Source organism: Parasteatoda tepidariorum, chromosome X1, assembly GCF_043381705.1.
Source record: "Parasteatoda tepidariorum isolate YZ-2023 chromosome X1, CAS_Ptep_4.0, whole genome shotgun sequence".
NCBI classification, from domain to species: Eukaryota; Metazoa; Arthropoda; class Arachnida; order Araneae; family Theridiidae; genus Parasteatoda; species Parasteatoda tepidariorum.
Window position 1 is genome coordinate 83,346,809 of NC_092214.1, and position 16,161 is coordinate 83,362,969.

The 16,161-nt window shown below is 30.1% G+C and overlaps 1 protein-coding gene across 2 annotated transcripts in view; it reads right to left on the reverse strand.

The window, feature by feature from the left end:
• LOC107453213 (ubiquitin fusion-degradation 4-like) overlaps window positions 1-16,161 on the reverse strand; it is a 158,249-nt gene that overhangs the window by 122,240 nt on the left and 19,848 nt on the right. For both annotated transcript variants that reach the window (XM_071187446.1, XM_071187447.1), the window contains exons 3-5: window positions 7,352-7,579; window positions 2,878-3,132; window positions 2,738-2,796 (exon numbers count right to left, since the gene is read on the reverse strand). In XM_071187446.1, the coding sequence (XP_071043547.1) occupies window positions 2,738-2,796; window positions 2,878-3,132; window positions 7,352-7,579 (542 nt within the window). The remainder of the gene's footprint in view (window positions 1-2,737; window positions 2,797-2,877; window positions 3,133-7,351; window positions 7,580-16,161) is intronic.

Sequence of the window (16,161 nt, forward strand, 5' to 3'; positions counted from 1 at the left end):
TCTGCAGATTCCATAAATTCCTATAGCTAATCCATGCAGAATGGAGGAAGTTTCTAGGGAAAGCTTTGGCCCACAAAGAGTTGTCATGCCAATAGAAAAAGTAGAAGAATTAATTCAGTAGAATTGATTTAGATTAAGGATTGAATCAGATTTTTTAAGAAAAAAGTCAATAATTTTTTTCTGATGCAAAAGTAGACAATTATCTTAAATAATTTTAACTGCTAAAAATTTTGGAAAGTGTTAAACAGTAATAAGGTGGGAAATGGTGTGAAAAATGTAAATGAAAGGCTTGGAGTCATAAAATGATAAGTCATACTTCTTCCAAAGTTCACATTATTACTTCAAAAAACTGTTCCTTTATATTGTTTTCAGACAGGTACATTCTTCTTCACTGGCGCAACAACCTTGTCTGGGTCCTGGCCTTCTCTAAGAATTTCCTCTAATTTTCCCTCTGTTTGGCGACTGTCCTCCAGGCTTTTATTTTCAAAGTGTTGATATCCTTCTCAACACTATCGATCCACCTAAGAGATGGTCTTTCCAGGGTATCTGCTACATTTTAGATTTTCAAATTCATGACTTTTCATGATGTTCCATGACTTTCCATGACTAATTGNGTTACTATTTTCTCCGACAAAAACGTAACAATAAATTTAAAAAAGCATTATAATAACATTCATTGAAATGATAATTATAACTAAAACTGTTATACTCTGCATCTTCATATTTATAGATTTTAAATTTAAAAAACAGAGTAAAGAAAGAGTTGAAGCTATAAAATAGCTGAAATAAAAATACAAAAGAATTTTTTTTTTCTTTTTTCTGCAAAATTATATTCTAAAGATACTTTTCTTGTTGATCAGAAAGGAAAGAAATACTCCTTATTCGTCAGTTCTTATTTGGAAATTAAAAAAAAATCGCCAACGATTGGCGTGCTTAGGCTTGAAATTTAAATTGATTAAAAAAAATAAATAAAAATAACAATTCTTAAATCACAGAAGTTTAAAAGATAATTCGCTCTAGAAATGATGTTTTTTCTTTCATTTTTTGAAAGAACGCCATAATTTTTAAAGAACATGATAAAGACATTTTATATTCTAATAAAATATCTTCTTCGCCCCATTTTCAGCCTAGCTAGACAAGGTCCATGAGTTTGTTCACCTTCAAAAAGTCTAAAACAAGTAAAGGTCTTTCTATAAGGTCTTGTTTTAAAAGACCGAGGCAGTCCAGTAGATGTTCAGGGGATGCCTGGGCTGAAGAGCACTTGGTACAGAGGGTAAAACACTTTTCGCCTCCAGAGTACCTCAGTGATTTCAGGTGTCCACAGCGGAGACGTGTGATGGCGGTTTGAGACTGGCGGTCTTTGTCAGCTGTCAAACGGCTACTCGGTCTGATACCCTGTTACCAATTGTGACTGGGTGGAGTGAGCCACGCTGATTTATTTTTGGCTTTAGCAATTGAAAAGAGCTCTAAGGAGGTAAAGGACACTGGAGGCGCAGTGGCCTCAGCTGCACCTGCCTTGGCAAGACTATCTGCCATTTCATTGCCTGGTATATCTACGTGTGAGGGTATCCATTGTACGTGAATTCGACAATATTTGGAGAGGTGTAAAAGTTCATAAAGGATGTTCATGCTAGAATTGTCCCTCACTCTGTGCCAGCTAGCCAAGTGCTGAACAGCGCTTCTACTGTCGGTAAGGATCCAAATCTTTTTCGAACTTGAATAATAAAATATGACTGTCAGTAGTGATTTCGTTAGGAATTCAGATATTTAGAACACGATGAAATTGAGAAGATGGGTTCCATTTTAAAAATTTGATTTTTCAGCGACCTAAATCCATGACTTTCCATGATTTTTTTAAAAAATAGTAAAAATCATGACATTTCATGACAAATTTTGTTCAATACTGAATTTCATGACTTTCCATGAATTTTCATGACTTTCCAGGTGATCGGATACCATGTCTTTCTCTTCCTCTTGTTCTCATAGGTTTTGATAAAAATATTTTCATGCAGTTTCGGTCTTCCTGCGTTCTGATTAAATGTCATGCCCATTTTTAATCTTGTATATTTATGTACTTGACAACATTATTCATTTCATCAATATTACTGAATAAAATTATTTAATAGTTAATTTCATATATATAACAAGATAAGTTTCAAAAAGATAATAGTACAACTAAATAAATAAACAACACACAGAAACATCTTACTGTCTACATTAAAATGTGTTGTTTTTTTCATCAAAAATGCTCTTAAACTCACTCTGCTAATCAATTTAACTCAGTTTACCCCAGTTATCAATAGTTTGAAGTTTTGTACACACTGCCTTAACAAAAACGCCCCTTTTGTAAGATTTCAATAGAGTTTTAACTTTTTCTTTCTTACATATTAATTTGCAAAACCTAAAATCCATAATTTTCTTTGTGTTTGGTAAGGAGTTTATAATATAAATGAAGTATTTCTCATGCTCTCCATATAAAGAACTTCTCAAAGTTATCCATAAAAAGTATAACTTATTTTAGGTGTTTTTACTTTTATAATGAAGCATAATTTTGTGATTTACCTTTTCTGAATACTTGCATTATTACATACTGCAATTATCACTTTGAAATGGCACAAAATTTACTTTTTAAATAGCATAAATCTTTGACAAACCTTTTATAACTACAACTGTCTGGGAACACAAAATGTAACAGAATGAAATAAAAAAATATATTCATATCAAAATTAATACGTACCTTTCATCACCCTGAACAGCAGATTCAATGGCAGAAGGAAGATCAGATCGATGCAAATCCTATAAATAAACCATATTTAGCACAAATCTTATATTTATACAAAAAAAATTATTAACATAATTTTTAAAAATATAGCTAACATAAGTAATGCTAGGTGATCCTCGGAATAAGGTTGAAAGTAAACTAATTGTTGTAGATACACTTGAAGATGTTTTAACTTCAGGTGAGCCAGGAGATGTTGAAGAATTCGTAACCGATCCACAAGATGTAACACTATTTAATTTTACTAATAGCCTGTTTACCAGTCCATGTTGAGCTAAAGGAGCAGGATCAATGCCCCTTCGGGTAAAACGATCTGCTAAAGAAGCAAAACATCGTAATGCTCCATCTGAAACCTGTAATAAAACAAGATTTTAGTACATGAAACTCCACCTTTTATGTAATATAAAAAAATTTGAAATTGAAACATCATAGTTTAAACATTATCAGTTGTTGAAACAGCATAGATATTGATGAATGTTAAGTAAAAGGTATAATATGAATATATAATAGGATTTATTTCTATAGAAAAAAAAGAAAAGAATAAACCAAAACAATTTTTTATTTCATAAAGTTTCTCACTGTGACACAATCTGAATTATCCTACAACAGACATGTCAGGACTTCTTAGGATACAAAACTATGAAATTATCAAAACTACTTAGATATAAAAACCTATAATCTTCTGAGAGAATCTATAATCTAACAAAACTTAAATTAAAACTTCCATTACCTCGATAATATAAGGATACAGATTATAACTGTACAACTTTTTACAGTAAGAGTTAGGCATAATAAAAAATTTCTTTAATATTAATTTAGGATAATGACCTAATTAGAGTGACAAAAAAAAGTCCTACACGTATAAAGGAAAGAAAATTCACATCAGGAATTCTATTATGTAGATGAAGACATTTTTTCTTCATCTATACATAAAAAAATACACATACTAATATTATGGGCAATATTCTCATACTCTGAAAGGGAAAAAAATACAATAGGCTCATTTCAAGTTAAATCAACCAATAACCAATGCAGTCATGTAACAGGTTTTAATAAAAAAATTTGTGTATAAGTTATTTATAAAAACAGGTAAAAAAAAATTTTCCAAAATTTTCAAAACTACAATTAGGAGACTATTTTCAAATTTGACTCTATTTAAGAAATGGTACATATGTAAAAATTTCTTTTTTTAATTTATGAAGTAATTTTCTTAATTTTGGTATCATTAGAAGAAAGCCACACTATTTAATTAAACTATAAAAATGACAAACATTTTTGGATAATTTTTCTTTTAAAAATTTGTAATAAAATATTTTTTTTAGAATTTTTATTTAATTTTTTTTCGCAAATGTTAGGATTTCTTTAATGGGAAGTATTAACTTTCACCACCTCAATTTTTTCACTCATAATGATACTTTAAATATTAAAAAAACAAACAAGTTTCTTGTCTTTAAAAAAAATAAAAAGTGCCTTTTAATCAAATTTTCTCAAGGTTTTTTGCAGCACAAAAAAAGTCTCGTAATCTCAATTTTTGTACTTAAAATGCCATATTTTTCAGTTTAAAAAGTCAAGAGATGTTTTTTGCTTTGATAAAGATTGGGGAACTTTGTCAATTCATCTATAAAAAAAATATTTGAGCTTAATCTATTTCTTTAAGAGAAAAAACACAAGCTTGAATTTTATTACTATGAAAAATATAATTAAAATTACGAGAGAAAAAAATTCTAGATGCTGAAAGTTGTCACTTTTCAGTAAAATATTACTGAAATTTAGAAGAAAAAATAATTTCCCAAAAAATTTTTTAAAAAATAAAAAATTATTTTTTTTAAATTACATAAATATTTTTAACATTTCTAGTCTAATTATGTAGTCCAGAGATTTTCCATTCTAATGACACCAAAATTAAGAAAACTAAATCAGAAATAAAAAAGATTTTGACATTTTTAACGTACGAGCTACTATCCCTAATTATGCCACTTTCTTAAATTCATTTGGAATGAGCCATTAATTATTTCCGTTCTCGTATTTTGTAAATCCTCATCACATTAAACAAATTGTAAAATTTTTGGTAGTAACTAACAATAAAAAGATAGACGACAAAATTATGCGACACTCAGACTCTTCAAAAATGGGTTACTCAAATGTGTTTCCCACTTTTTGTACTAAATAATATATTAAAAATATTGGATTTTAAAAGCTATAAGAGAAGCAATAAAAATAACTGCCAGAAAAACAATTGAAACAAAACACGGATCAAAAAGAGATTATTTAAATGTCCGATTCGAATTTTACATATTAAAATAATATCAAATAAGAAATACCGGAATTTGAAAAACCACATCGAAATCAATAGCAATATCTGCCAAAAAATATAAAAATACATGCATTAAACATAAATAATCAAAGGGTGATTTGAATTTTGTGCGCAATAAAATTACACATTTATATAAAAAAATATCAGGGTTCTCTTTTATTATGTGAAAATTCCTCACAATAATTGTCAACAAAAAAAAACAATTTAAACACTGCATGATATCATTACAAATCGTGCAATTCGAACTTTGCGTGTAATAACAATTTAAGCATTTAAAAAAATCTAGAAAATATCAATAGCAATAATGGAAGCAATGAAAGGGATCGGGGTAGTAAAATAAATGAAATTGCAAAGCAATAATTGCCGAAAAATATGTCAAAAACACCATATGCATATTTTCCACGGAATCAGCACGAGTTGTGGGGAATAAAGTGAAAGTCACGACTAAAATGTGCAATTTAAAACTTTCGTATGCATAATATATCAAAAATATTGAATTGACTTCATAACCAAATAAAAAGAGAGGGACAAATATACATTGATTAATTAATTATTTTGCTACAAATCTGAATTAGTAACAAAATCTTCAAGCAGTCTTATTTTATTAAAATGTAGGAAATGGTGTTCTTAAAAAAAAAAAAAAAGGAACAGAACAATTTATTTTTTAAATTTTCGGGATTTCAGAATTACTTTTTGTATTATCAACTTGAAATTCCAGCAGAAGCCAGTTATTATGGAATTTTTTTATTCTTAAAAGAGAATAGACAAATACGAGCATTTCTTTCCCCTTGAATAAGCGAAAAAGGTATTTTTTAAAAACAAAATCTGCAGAAAAAAGAAAAATCTTCTGAAAATTCTGCAGATAAGGAATGAAAAAATTTTCAGCAAAATCTCTGTTTTACAACAATGTCGCCTTCTGACACAGGGGGGGGGGGTAATTTCAACAAATATTTAATCTATCTATGTATATATAAGGCTCATTCCAAATTAAATCAACCAAAATAAAAGAATCTTGTTGCTGCCATGACACAAATTTCCATGAAAATTTTTTTGTAGATAAGTTCTTGATAAAGAAAGGCTAATTTTTTCTGAATTTTTAGACCAAGGGCCATTAGAGGGCCATTTTGAACTTTGACTCAATTTAAGAAAATGGCATAGCTACAAATGGTGGCTTGTTTATAAAAAATATCTAGATCTTTTTTATTTATGAGCCAATTGTCTTATGTTTGATGTCAATCGAAAGAAGAAAATCAACGCTGTGTAATAAACCTATTAAAATACTGAAACTATATATTTTTTAAAATTTTTTTATAGAAATATTAATAAGTTTTTGGTCAAATTTCTAGAAATTTTTACTGGGAAGTAACAACTCTCATCATTTCACTTTTTTACTCCTAATATTAAATATCATACTTGTCAACATAAAAATTAAGAGGGGCTTTTATCTTAAAAACAAATGTGATAAGACAAAATACTTCCAAGATTTTTTCACAGCACAGAAACAAAATTTCTTGACTTCATTTCTTGTAATGTAAAACATATTTTACAATATAAACAAATCAAGGTTTTTTGTTTTTGCTTTTGGTCAATAAATAATTGCTAAGTGTTTTTTTAGCCAAATAATTCAATATCTTTTTACAGCACAAAGTTGTTTTTAGTTAATTTTTTCAATCTCATAATTTTAAATGCCATATTTTGTAATATAAAATTAATAAAAAGGTGTCTTTTATTTTTCAGTCATTAAATGAAATTTTAAAAAAATGTTCTGTTAGCCATAACATTTCAAGCTTTTTTTATAGCACGAAAACAAAGGTTCTTGATCTTAATTTATTTCTTGTAATGTTAAATGGCATATTTCTTAATATAAGAAAATCTTGGTCAGTAAAAAAATAAAAATAGTTTTTAATAGTTGATATAACTTCAGATTTTTTAATAACACATTTATAACCCCCTGTTTTCTACAATCACAAACAGCTGTCTTTGCACCTCATTCATTATTGTTTTTTCCTTAAACTTTTTAAATAGTTTTGCAACATAGTATCATAAATGAAAGCAAAAAAATTAATAGTAAAATTAATAAAATAATAAATTATATTATTAATAAAAAAATAAATACAAAAATGATTGCAAGTAAATGTTTAAAGTTGAGTACAAACTTTTTAATTTATATTGTCAATTCACTAAAGCATCTTAGTGAATTTAATATGAAATTACACTAAAAAGCTTATAAGTAAAAAAAAATATTCAAAATTTCATACCAAACTGTCATCATGCTTTAAAAGTATAGAGAGAGCTTCAACGCAATTTGCAAGGCTGGTATCATGGGGCTCCATTTTACCACAAAGCCGTGATACAACTGCCATTGCAGAATGCAATGTATCTTTATGAACTAAGGAACCAATATCTCGGATGAATGATAAAACACAGTTTAAACCAGCAGCATCAAAAACAGCTCCTGCTTCCCTGGTACATATTAATTCAAGAACCTAAAATACGAAGGTTGCATTATTACAGACATAATAGATATATTTACTTGTTTAAGCTTGAATAAAATGTAATATATAAGAGGCTAATACATTTTGTATTAAAATAAAATTCAAATATGATTAAAAACCACTATTTATTATATGTTCACAGGGATGAGACTAGTCAGAGAGTAAAAAAGAGGAAATCCAAGAATGTATATATTTATATATATATATATATATATATAGGGGAGTTAGTGCAGCATTAAATTAAATAACAACGATAATTTAACAAACATAACAATTTAATAGAAATAAAAGGAAAGAAGGATATAACAGTTAACGTTGACATGACTGGTGAGAGCTGCCTGCACGCAATGGTCGCCAATCGCATGTGAATCAGAATTAGATTGTTCTATGGTATAAAGTCAAGAGTTAACTATAAATTTGAGACTTCCCCTTTGGGACTTTCCCATCAGGACTGGCTGGCACCTCTCAATGACAAAAGGGATGATGCAACGATCTTAAAGTTTTACGTGATGTTGGATGATGCAATGTTCGCAGTTATTACTCTATGGCATTGAAACTCTACACACACACACACACACATACATATATATATATANTAATCGTGTGGGCTGATGAAAAGATTATATCTTTTATTTTTCGGGTTTTTTTTAAATTTAATCCTTTTTTCTAAATCAGTTGTTTGTTATTTTTTTCATTATTATTCCCCCCCTTTTTTTTCATATGTCTATAATTTTCCTTTGCTATGTCTTCATTTTGAACTTGCATATATATATATATATATACAGAGAGAGAGAGGCTATGATATCCAAAAATGTGACAAAAAAGTGTGATTTTTAAACCATGTAATTATAAATCCCGCTGATTAACTTTAAAATTGTATGAATATGAATCACGATGCATAATTTTTTATCACGTGAATATGAATCCCAATGTCTAATTTTTAAATCACATATAAATACGAAAATCGAAAATAATACAACCGCATAAACGAATCTCGACATTGGATTTTAAAATCGCATGAATATGAATTGCTATATAGGATGTTAAAAATGCGTAAATACAAATAACGCTATTAGATTTTTTAATCTCGTAAATAAGAATCGAAATGTACAATATTTAAACCGCGTGAATAAGAATCGTGATACTCAACTTTTAAATCAAGTACATATGAAAATCGATGTTTGATATTAAAATCACATGAATAAGAAGCAAGATATTAGCACATTCTGGACTTGGGATTTCTAAAAGGCTTGTTTGTATTGTTTTTGTTTAGCCATAATAAATAAAAATTTACAAGATTAATTCAATGAGCAAATAAATATTTTCACTGCAAATCCACCGCTTTTATTATTTCGTTTGTTTTCGCACCAGCAAACAGGATGCAGCGAGACGTCTGAATTACGAAAGTACGAGCTATCTGGCGGGCGGGCAAATATACGAAAAATCTTATTTTCTGCATGTATAAGCGGAGAAAATAGCTAAAATAAGTAACGTCTGAGGCGTCTGAATTACGAAAGTACGAGCTATCTGGCGGGCGGGTAAATATACGAAAAATCTTATTTTCTGCATGTATAAGCGGAGAAAATAGCTAAAATAAGTAAAAATGCGGAAGGGTTGGCAGCTACATAGATTGAATTTTCTGTTTATCTTTGAAAATCGGAAATAGATAAAATTATTTTATTTTAACGACTTAATTTCCAGAAAAAGTGAAATATTTATTTTAAAAAAACTTTTAGAGAATCGAAGTTATAGATAAAAAGGCTAAAATTTGAGAAAAAATAGCGTAAAAAGTGGAAAAATCTCATCCCTAAGTTCAGTAGGTGTTAAAATATGCAGCAGAGAGGGGAGCATCTTTCAACATTTTTTACTAAAGAATTAGTTGGGAAGTTTTATTACTTTAAAAATCTAAGTTCTAATTACTATTTACTAAATTTAAAGTAACCTCTTAATTTTTTCCAAAGTTCTAAGCCAAAGACAAAATACCAAATTTTACATATTTAGTGAACCATGCATTTTGTTGAAATCTACCCCACCAGGGGGGCAGATTTTAATGGGGGTGGGGCACATTTCAACAATCGAAGAGAACATAACAATGTCATTCATTTTGAAAAATTAACTTTATTCATAAAATAATAATAAAAATAATGAATAAACATATTGGATTGATTTAGGTCTCATCTACATTATTTTGTCCTGAATTAAATTAAAAATTACTGGGAATGTCATGGAAAATACAGCTAGAGCTGTTCCTCTGCTTAAACTTAGTTGAGGCAGTTTCATTTCAATGTCATTTCTTTCTATACTACTAATATCCTTCTTTTTTCTTTTTTTTGGAAAACAAAATGTCCACGAATCTTCCTTCTTTCTCATAAAATTTACTTTATAGCTGTCTTCTTCTATCCCTTCAATTTTTCCTACTAATGGAACTTTTTTCTTCTTTCCACAAAACTCAACAAGAATAAAGTCATTAACCTATATTACTGTATCATCAGTTACCTCAAAATCCATCTATTCTTCAATATCCTGTAGTGGAAAGCGTCAAAAACTCTTCGCACTCTGATTCATCGTGTAAAGAATTGTCATCTGCCTACTCACGTTCAGAAAATTCAACAAATAATAATTTTTTTGACGGTTTTAACTTGAGCTTAATTTCATTTGAGACTGATTTTCTCTTTTTTTCCTATCTTCTAATGGTTTCTTCTCGAATGCGGTTTTCCTCAGGTGTTTCAGTCAATATTTTGGACTTTCCCTTGTGGGGGAGAGGAGTAATCGACCATGTCAACCGTCATCTATGAAAAGGTACCCCACCATAGAATCGAGTTAACATGTCTTATATACTAGTGAATTGTAGTTGTAATTTTGTAGTGGCAGATGGTAGATACCCTACAGTACTCCCCCATCAGAATTTTAGCTGTGATAGAATTCGATGAACGGATGCCACTAGTTGATTCATTGCTGTTTTTTGTGAGAAGCCGGGAGAGCTGTACTAAGATCATCGTACTTTTGAGTGCTGATTGTGAGAGCTGTATTAAGCTCACGGACGTGGTTGCTCCTGTGTTGCCTTTAGCAGTCGAGTGGATACCTTTTACGCTGTGTATGATTGAAACTGGGCAGCAACAGCGCTAAGAGTTAGTTAATGTCGCAGTCACAAGTAGCAAGTCAACTGTTCAATGTGAACTGCTCGAAGTAGGCGTGTTCAGATCGAAATGGGCGTTTCTGCCAAGGTAGGCATGTACACATCACGTCCGAAGGTCACCAATGTGGGGAGGGAAGAAACAGACCATTTCAACCGTCATCTATGAAAAGGTACCCCACCATAGATTCGAGTTAACATGTCTTATATACTAGTGAATTGTAGTTGTAATTTTGTAGTGGTAGATACCCTACACCCTTTGTCCAACCTCTTTTTTTAGCCATGATAATAGATTTAGGGTAAGGACTCACATATATGGTTGTTATTACCCTAGGATCATTAGGTTTACTTTCAGTTGACCTCATTGGTGTACAAAAATTACGATTTGCTTTACTAGTACTTGGGAGACAATGTATTTTACATCTTTCTTCAATGATTTAATCCACACCAAGAATTTCACTAGAATTAACAGAAGCTTGCAAAACAGTTACAGAAGAAGGTTCAAAGTCTTCATCAGTAAAAATGGAACGTGAAAAGGCCAGATTCCCATTATACTCAGGGGAGCTTTGTTATTGTGATTTGTATTTAAATGCACGCTTAATTTCACCATTCATAAAAGTTTAATGTAATTTATAAATTCTAACAGGTCGTGATCCTAAAACAAATTTAACAAAATTAATATCACAGAATAAATAAAGTGTAAGGTTAGCCATATTTTGAATGTTATCCTTTATTTGGCTGCATTTGTGTAAAATAACACCGGTTGTTATTTTTCGGGCAGCATCATAGCAAGCTCGCAGAGTCTTTCCAATTCATTTGTTGTTTGTTTCGTTGAAAGTTAGATTGAAAGATCATGTTATGTTGAAAACACTACAAGTATAATAATATTGGGTGGTACACTTTTTCACGCTTAGGTGTAAAAATCAGTCGCAAGTAGTAACCTGGAAGTCTCACAACCAATTTAAAACCGCAAGAGCTACCTGCGCTTAGCTTTGTATGGTCAACCATCCATAGAAATGAAACACTTTTAGTGTCTCCTTTTATCTGATGAGGAGCCAACATTTCAGACTTGAATTTTGGGGCAAACTTTTATTTAGCATATTTTTCAATTGGGGTAATTACTCCTTTTACTCCAATAAATACAAAATATTAAAAGGAAATTTTTTTAGTTTTTCTTTACATCTGAAAAGGAGCACATGGTCAAAACTTGGAAACTTCCATCCCAGTAAAAATTTGTTATTTAGCAATACTGTTGTTTAGGCTAATTACCTCCTGATTACCCTAACAATTACAAAACATCAAAGAGAAACTTTTTTAGTATTTCGATTTATCTCATAAAGAATGTTACTAATTTTAGCTTTCTATCTTCATGGGAAGTAGTAGAATTAGTGATGAATGAGGGTTTTGCCTTTTAATAGGCTTATTACCCTGGCATGATAATTACAAAATATTAAAATGAAACTTTTTAGCTTCTCCCTGTATCTGATAAGAAACATGTGGTTGAAATTTGAGATTTCTATCTTTGTGGCAAGCTTTTATTTATCATTACTGTCAATAAAGCGAAATACCCCTAATTTCTCCAATACTCACAAAATATGTGAATAAAATTTTTTTAGTTTTTCTTCTATCTAATAAAAAACATGCGATCGAAACTTTAAGCTTCTAAGTGGCAAACTTTTGATTAAATAACTTATAATTGGGATAATTACCATGAATTACAAAATACAGAAATCAAACTTTTTCGTTTTTCTATCTATCTTAAAAGAACCCATTGTACAAATTTGATACTTCTATCTTGGTAAAAACATATTATTTAACATTACTGTCAATGCCGACTGGATTTGTGAAGGGGTCAGGGAACCGGCCTTGCTGGTTTGGGCCTCGTTCTTGGTTCGAATCTTGGACAAGGCATGAATGTTCTTTCATTCTTTATACTACCTGTTCTTAACTGTGGGAGCAACATTGGCCTATGTAATATGATGCCCCTGAAAGAGTGGCCAACAAATCTGCCCTAAGTATGCCTGAATTGACAAATGTCAACCCAGGTGGGCATTGGAAAAAATATATATTACTGTCAATTAGACTAATAATTACAAAATATAGAAATGTCAAGTAATTGCAAAATACAGAAATGAAACCCTTTTAATGTCTCCTTTTATCTGATGAGGAGCCGACATTTCAGACTTGAATTTTGGGGACAAACTTTTATTTAGCATATTTTTCAATAGGGGTAATTACTCCTCTTACTCTGATAAATATAAAATATTAAAATTAATTTTTTTTAATTCTTCTTTATATCTAAAAAGGAGCACATAGTCAAAATTTGAAACTTACATCTCAGTAAAAATGTGTTAGTTAGCAATACTGTCATTTAGGCCCTAATTACCCCAATAATTACAAAATATCAAAGAGAAACTTTTTTAGTTTTTTATTTGATAAGGAACACATGATCAGAATTTGAGACTTCTGTTTTAGTGGCAAACTTTTATTTGCATAACTTACAATTGGGGTAACTATCCCTAATTACACCATTAATCACAAAATATTGAAATGAAACTTCTTAGTTTTTCTATTTATCATAAAGAACACAAGATACAAATTTGAGACTTCTGTCTTGGTATGAATATATTGTTTAGAATTATTGTCAATTAAGCTAAATATTTCTTAATTACCTCAATATTTACATAATATTGAAATGAAATTTAATATAATTTTTAAATTTTCAAAACTGACATAAGGAATCTACAATATCTCATATACAATATCTCTCTTCATTTAATAGATATTAGAATGTTTACCATAAATTTAGAGAAATGCTTTTAGATTTATTAAGAACCACTTAAATAGGAAGGAAATTTAAGTTTAAGGAAAAAGGTATCGGAACTAAAAATTCAGGAATGTTAGGTTTTGCACTTCTAAGACAAAACTGAAATTCATAAGTAACTTTTCAAAATGCTAGATATTTACAATAACATCAGGTTGAAAGGGCGATGAAAAAAATTTTTAAAAGCAACTTTTTTAACCTTTTTCATAATAAATGTTTATAAATTGGTAAAAAAATTATTTATTATTCTAAAGCTATTTGTGTAATCTTTCTTATCATATTAAAAGTTTTATGCTTTGTTTTGTAGCATCTTTTTAAAGGCTGATTTCTAAACATGAATTCTCGGGATTTACGTATTAATTTTCTTTAGGAATTCAAAAGTGGTCAGGCAGTTAAGTAGCTGTTCAAAACATTAATGCTGCATTTTGTAAAGCCACTGTTAATGAAGGGGCAATTCAACATTGGTTTAAAAAATTTGAAGATTGTGATGGAAGTCTTGAAAATGAAGCATGTGGAAGATCAGAGTCAAAGCTTAAAGACACTCCATTGAAAGCACTTATGGAATCTAACCCTTGCATTACTGTTCAAAAAGTTGTTCCAGAATTAGGAGTTAGTACAGCAACAGTATCAGGCCACTTTTCAACCATTGACAAGGTCAAAAAGTTCAATAAATGAGTTCTACACAAATCGAACGAAAAGCAAAATTTTTAAAAAAATTCATCAAAGAAAGCATTTGTAAAATCTGCAGTTCTTTGCTTTTAAGAAATAAAAGATAACCATTTTTGAACAGAATTATCACCTGTGATGAAAAATGGATCCTGACAATAGGTGTCATTCAGCGCAATGGTTAGATGCAGATGAAAGCTGAAAAACAACACCAAAAACATGATTAATATTTGGTGGTCTATGAATGGAAAAATTCATTATAAATTTTTAAATGCCGGCAAAACAATAACAGCAGAGAAGTACTGGGCAGAAATTGAACTTATGCATCAAAAGATTGCATCAAATGAAGACGGCACTGGTCAACCAAAAAAAACCATTTTGCTTCATGATGATGGATGACCACATGTTTCATGGATCTTCAAATTGGTTGAATTAAAATGCGAGAATCCCCACCTTCACCGGACATAAGCCCAAATGATTATCACTTTTTTAAACATTTGGACAACTTACTCCGCATTAAAAAGTTCCCTAATTCAGAACGGATCAAAAATAATTTTCTATTTTTATTGACATCAGAGCGTAAAATTTCAGAGAGTGGTTTCCAACAACTAGTAACATGTTGGCAAAAATGTGTTGAGTGAGATGGCTTTTACTTTGCTTGGTAAAATAGTTATTAAAAACAGTTATGCTTATTTAAATTTACAATAAAAAATCTGACATTTCATATGTAACAACCTAATAATTGATAAAATTTAATCTTGTAAAGAATGGAAGGCTGAGCAATGACAAATTCCAAAATAAAATTAGAGTTTAAGATCTTAATGAAAAATACACCTTCTATAATGGCCCCTAAAACAATTTTTAGAGTCAAGACCTTTATTGGGGTTTTTTAAGACAGTGAAAAATCTATGCCATTAAAAACCTGTTAAAATATAGGTTTTTGATGAAAAACACAGGCAAGCTCAGCAAGTGAGCTTTTATTACTTGCTTTCCAGCATCAAAAAGAAATTTGGCTCTACCCTTAGAGGAGATATTAGGGTAGAGAGAGCCAATCTATTGTTTGGGCTCTGAAAACTTGTTCAAAGATGCGAGTTACCTTTTTGGTGAAAAATTCATAGCTGGCGGTCGCATCGTACAGGAATATTTTTAGGAGTACCTAAAGATTTTTCGCTTTTTTTTTTTTGTTTTATTTTGAATGCTTTCCCAATTTTATTCGTGATTGCAAAAGATAAGTTTTCAAATAAAAATATGTTATAATATGTGAGCTACATTTAATTATTTGCTTTTAATTGCTTAATCATAAAAGCTGATAACATATTAGTTAAGCATGATTTTACCAAACAATAAAATAAAAATAATGAATTTTTGAATCGAATATACATTTGAAAGCATGTAAAATATAAAGAAACAATTGCAAATGATCATATGCATTAATTATTTTTGTCAAAATGTCATAAGAGGTAAAAATCTTTGTCTATCAAATGAATACGCAGTAAAATGCTTAGTAGGACTGGGCTTTATACCGATGTAAGACAATATATCGATTTAACTCCAACATCGTAATACCGATTTATCCATTTCATCTTCAACAAAATTCCGGAGTGAGCATTTCGACTCTACTAAATCGATTTATTCATGACAGCAAACGCTAAATCGATGTTGCTCTCTCCGATGTAGTGAAACACCGGTTTAATCATTGCGAGAATGTACAGAACAGAGTCCGATCTGCCGTAGCGTAAGGGAAAGATTCAAGGTCAACTATCAACTCATTCTCTTGGTAACACGTGCGCTCAACTTCTTTGGCTATTTGCCAAAATCACATCTGGTGCAGGGGTTGGTATAGTTAAATCGGAATGGGCCATTGAATCTCTTCATTCAAAACTAATTCACTAGGTTATATCGATATTTGGCGGTTGAAAAAAAAACTCCGATATAGCAGGGATCGGTGCA